Here is a 5000-nt window from a genome sequence, read left to right as displayed (position 1 = left end):
ACGTCCTCCATTATGGCCGAGTGTGAGAAATGGGAGGGTTTGGCAACGAGCAGCTCCTTATGTCTTGGCGCTCTTTACAGGGGCCGGGTTCGACAGAGATGCCAGTGTTCGCTGCTCACTAGCCTACTCGCAGTCAGTGCTACAGAGGAGACGGAAGCTGAGAAGACGGAAAACGATCACGGGCTTTCCCAGACAAGTCCATCAAGACTTAGGCATGTAAACCTTTTATCCCTTCTTTTAAAAAATCCAATCATAGCTAGTATCATTTCACTGTTTTTGATCAAATCTTACAATTAAATAGTTTTAAATTCTTTTCCAGACTCTGATGATTCTCCTGTGGCTAGTGAGCAGGCCGTGGTAGTGCACTCCAGCCCTGAAGCTTGCCAGGAGGACCTCGCACTCGCCCATCTCAGCACCAAAGACTCCGGCTGCCAGACGGAAGACTACCTGATCGCTGTTGTTGCACCGTCTCGTAGACGGATTAGAGCTCAGAGGGGTCAGAGTGCGACTTTCCCGATTTCTCATTCCACAGGAAACATACCGTCCCTGCCAGACGGTTCAGATACCATGTTTAGCACCTCTATTGACTCCCAGTTACGCTCACGTAGCCTTCCTCGAGAAGGCATCCGAATAATCGACAAGTTACGAATCGATTGCGATGATGAAGAAGAGAGAGATTTTTCACCATTTGAAGAAGAAGAATTCCTTCTGGTACCAGTAGAAGACACACTAAAGGATGAGGAGGAGAGTACTGAGCAGGTGCAGCCTGAGAGGCAGCTAGATAGCTTCAACCAGCATCCCGAGAGCCCAGAGCACATGTGGATGCAGAGAGGTCGGTCCCGTCTATCTTGTAAAACTGATGAGATCTCGTCCAGTTCGGACACCTTTAGTAGCCCTCTTCACTCTAACACTGGAGCTCTGGGAAGCCAGATGGACCACAAAGAAGACCACCAGTCTTCCAGCGGAAACTGGAGTGGCAGCAGTTCCACATGCCCTTCGCAGACATCGGAGACGATTCATCCTGCTGCCTCACCACCACTCACACACTGTGACTCCGAGCTGTCTCTAAACACAGCTCTTCACATTTCTGAGGACTCTCCTGAGCCATACTCTGTTCAGGATCACCGATCAGAATCGTTTGCTTCCACTACAACTGACATGCTTGATGAGGTCGGAGTTAGCATGGCAAGCGAAGCTGACTGGAGCTATCCTCAACGCAGTCACAACAGGTTCAGCCCTGATCACTCTAGGGGAAGGGAGGGCAGCCTAGAGTGCCCAAGCTTTGTTAGCATAGCCACCATCGAGAGCTTAGATAAGCCTTCCTCTGACAAGGCTGACACCATGTCGCACTTCTCTGTGGACGCAGAGGGCTACTACACCTCCATGCACTTTGACTGTGGTCTTAAAAGTACAAAAAGTTTCACATACAACTATGCATCAGTCGACCAGAAAAAGGAAGAATACAGCGGTCATACATCAATTGGAAGATGCAATCTTTCTCTGAAGAAGCCAAAGGTCAAGCCATCACCTCCACAACGCTGCTCTTCGTTAAAGAAAATTAGGAGCCATGCCGAATTAGCTTCTGTAACAAATGAACCAAAGATAACAATAGAGCAGGACATAACGAAGTCTTCCAAGGACAGGAATTCACCAATTTTGCCCTGTGACCAGCGAGAGGATGAGGTGCTCACAAAGGCCTGGGGTGGACAGATTTCTAATCAGATTCCAGGTGTGGCTCTGCTTGGTTCTACAGACAAACAGTCCTTAATAAAGAATGAAGAAACTGTGCAGTCAGACTTCGCAGAACTCTGGCTTGTGAATGACCTGAAGTCCAACGATAATTACAGATCTTTGTCAAACTCCTGCACCCCTATCGGGACAACGGTCATCGAATCTGTGAAGTCACAAGAGAGCTCAGAGTCTCAGTCTGGCTCTTCTGTGGAAGCTGATTTCAGACTGCTCTCCCCAGAGAAGCTGGTAAACCTAGCGTCTCCTTCCAGTGGCTATTCGAGCCAGTCTGAGACACCAACATCTTCATCTGCCTTTTTTCCAAACCCCAATCCTTTGCCTCCCATTGGTGGAAAGAGGAAACCAAAGGTCCCAGAAAGAAAGTCATCCCTCACTTCGCTGCAGAAGTGCACATCCGAAAAGGATCTCGAGCTACCCATTATACCTCCCACCCACCTTGACCTAAGTGCTCTTCACAGTGACAAAAAGCCTTTATCACACAGAAACCATATCCATGTTTTTAACAATAGCAAACACAAAGTGGCTATAAGCACAACTGAAAATGTTGAACCTAGCAGCACCAGTCCTTTGGAAATCACCCCCATGATGCTTCATTCTGTCCAGCTACGTTCGGTTGGCAAACTTGGCGAAGAAAACCATGATCCTGCTTCAACAGATGCTTCCACTAGCCCCAAGAGGCCCACTATGACCATGCTCAATGAGACCAGGAAGCCTCCACCTTATAGACCACTCACCAATGAATCCCTCACACAAGATAACTGTGAATTCATGTTTACTCCTAAAGATGGACCAGAATTTGGAAGTCTGCCAAAGATTTCCTTTACAAAAAACAGATTTGACAGGATCGCCCCAGCACCATTTTGGAGCATGACTGCCTTCAGCAAAATTTCTGAGCAAGCCAACCAGGATGACATGATGGTAGACATATCAGAGAGTCCAAAGGTACCTTGTGAACCAGAGGAAATTTCTCCTCAAAGCAGTTTGGAAAAAGAGCAGGACCAGGAAGTAATGCTTGAATTAACTGAAGAAACAACAAAAACAGAACTACCACCTGGCCATGATGGTTCACTCTGTAAAAGATCTGAGAAATTTGACCAAGTGCCTGATTTAATTCTTTACTCATCGCTGGAATCATCAGAGATTAGGGATATAAGCAATCCTAAAGATGAATCAGAGTCATCAGGTGGTCCAACCAGAAGTGCCTCACAGGAGACCATGGGGGAAGTGTCTACACCTGATACAGAGGATTACTTTAGCAAAGGTGAGTCTCTACTAAAGAAAAGGTTCTCTAATGCAAAACAGCTTTTCATCTGCTTGCCAGGTAACTTAAATGTATTCATCAGAAAAAATGAGAGTACTTTTGAAATCTCTTGGCAGAATCCACACCTAGTGAACCTGTAGAATCTCCTTTGACGGATGAATCAGCGCCTGAAGAAGACAGCGTTTTCCTTTCTCCTTCTAAAGCTCGTACAACTGATGATCTCTTCGCCATGATTCACAGGTATGTTTTAGTTTTAAGGTTAATCCTGTGGTTAGTTATGAAATAGTTCTGTATTCTGTAGCCAGTTGATGCTGTAAGTAACTATCTGTCATTCAAGGTCTAAAAGAAAAGTCCTCGGGCGAAAGGAATCGAAAGGAGACACGGCTATTCTGAGTTCTCTGAGTGCTTCCATTGCCACCTCTCCTGCCACCTCCCCGAGTTCCCCTCTAACGCCGACAAGCTCCCAACGAGCATCGAGCCAAATCTACAGGAGCGTCAAAAAGTCCAACACCTCCAACGAGGAATTCAAAAAGCTCCTCCTTAAAAGGGGAAGTCGCTCCGAATCAAGTTTTCGCATATCAGCTACTGAGATCCTAAAAAGTCCAGTCACATCAAGAACTTACAGTGAACCCCTTTCAGAAGGTACGAAACTCCCTGAAGGCTTTCCGTCGCCGTTTCAGCCGCAGTCTCCAGAGGAAACATCTGAGGTCCTTCACAGCCCCTACCCGAAAGCCAACGTGGAGGGGTTCTCCACAAAAGTTTTTACTTCTTCCAGACAAGGTCGTTCAAGGTTACCACCAGCTGCAAACAGCAGTCGTTACAGCACACGCAGCCGGTTTTACACCAGTCCCATGCAGGCTATTTCTGAAGGGGAAACGGAAAACTCAGATGGAAGTCCACATGATGATCGTTCTTCCTAAACGAAAAACAAAACTACTAATGCTGGTTGTTGTTTTTTTTTTTTGTTTCATTTGTTTTAAACAAAATGAATCCTGTGCTGATATACTGCCCTTCTGCAAGGTAAAAAAAAAAAGGTGTACAGCTCATGAAATTGTTGAGGTTTATGCAGCATTGTGCGGGAAATTTTATGCTAATTTAATAATTGCATTTTTTATGGGCATTAACTGTGAAATAAGCGAAAAACTGTCAGCAGGAGAGAAACCTAGTACAATCAGATAGTGGCCTTTTACACTGTTGTAGCAACAAGTAGTATTTCCGCACAAACTGTTTTTAAAATGATCACATGACTTTAGCTGGATGTGACGTCATTTGGCAAAAAGAAAAACGTTGAAACCTTTCGCAGGTTTATTGTTGCTGTGTGTTTTGCACTTTTTTCAAATTAAATAACCGAAAAACAAATATGCAAAATATCTTAAATGCGATGAGATGAAAAATGAATCTTTATCTCTGTTCTACTTTCTTTAAATTACCATTTTAAATCTCAAACTCCTTTTCGTATAAAAAATATAAAACCTCACAAATCTGGTGTCTGTACCTTGGACATCATCCCTGTACCACAACCCTGTGTGTGTGAATGTGTGTGTGTGTGTGTGTGTGTGTGTGTGTGTGTGTGTCGGTTTCTAACGTTCACCCCAGGTGTGTTTAATAATTACATAAAATTTAGCAAATAAAAAGCTATTTCTGGCTTTCTAACTGAAATAACCTGTTCAACCTGTTCAACAAGTTCAACCTGGTTTTGAAAAATGAGCTTCACTGAGTTCCACTGTCTGGCCAAAAGTATTGGGACACCCGACTTTTCCAGCTGTATGTGGTTCTTCTTCAAAGTCTGAGACACACACTTGTATCGGACCTTTTTGGATGCGCTAGCATGAGATTTTCTCATCTTCTGGTCAGGTGTCCACAAACCTTTGGCCATACAGTGTATATTAAACCCTGTGAAATGTAACTTCATGTAAATTCAACTCTTTTTTTAAGATGAAATATTTTGTAAATGGAAGAAAAGAATCCAGTGACTGATGATGTGACGTGT

General features: G+C 44.4%; 1 protein-coding gene across 1 annotated transcript in view; it reads left to right on the top strand.

The window, feature by feature from the left end:
• nhsa (Nance-Horan syndrome a (congenital cataracts and dental anomalies)) overlaps nt 1-5000 on the top strand; it is a 29266-nt gene that overhangs the window by 22292 nt on the left and 1974 nt on the right. The window contains exons 6-9 of the mRNA XM_083521451.1: nt 81-212; nt 320-3010; nt 3127-3250; nt 3348-5000. The exon at nt 3348-5000 is cut by the window's right edge and continues 484 nt beyond it. Of these exons, the coding sequence (XP_083377577.1) occupies nt 81-212; nt 320-3010; nt 3127-3250; nt 3348-3930 (3530 nt within the window). The 3' untranslated portion in view covers nt 3931-5000. The remainder of the gene's footprint in view (nt 1-80; nt 213-319; nt 3011-3126; nt 3251-3347) is intronic.

The sequence above is a fragment of the Silurus aristotelis genome, assembly GCF_946808225.1.
Source record: "Silurus aristotelis genome assembly, chromosome: 19".
Taxonomy (NCBI): domain Eukaryota; kingdom Metazoa; phylum Chordata; class Actinopteri; order Siluriformes; family Siluridae; genus Silurus; species Silurus aristotelis.
Note: the sequence above shows the minus strand (reverse complement) of the source record. Positions and strands in the feature narration are given on the sequence as shown.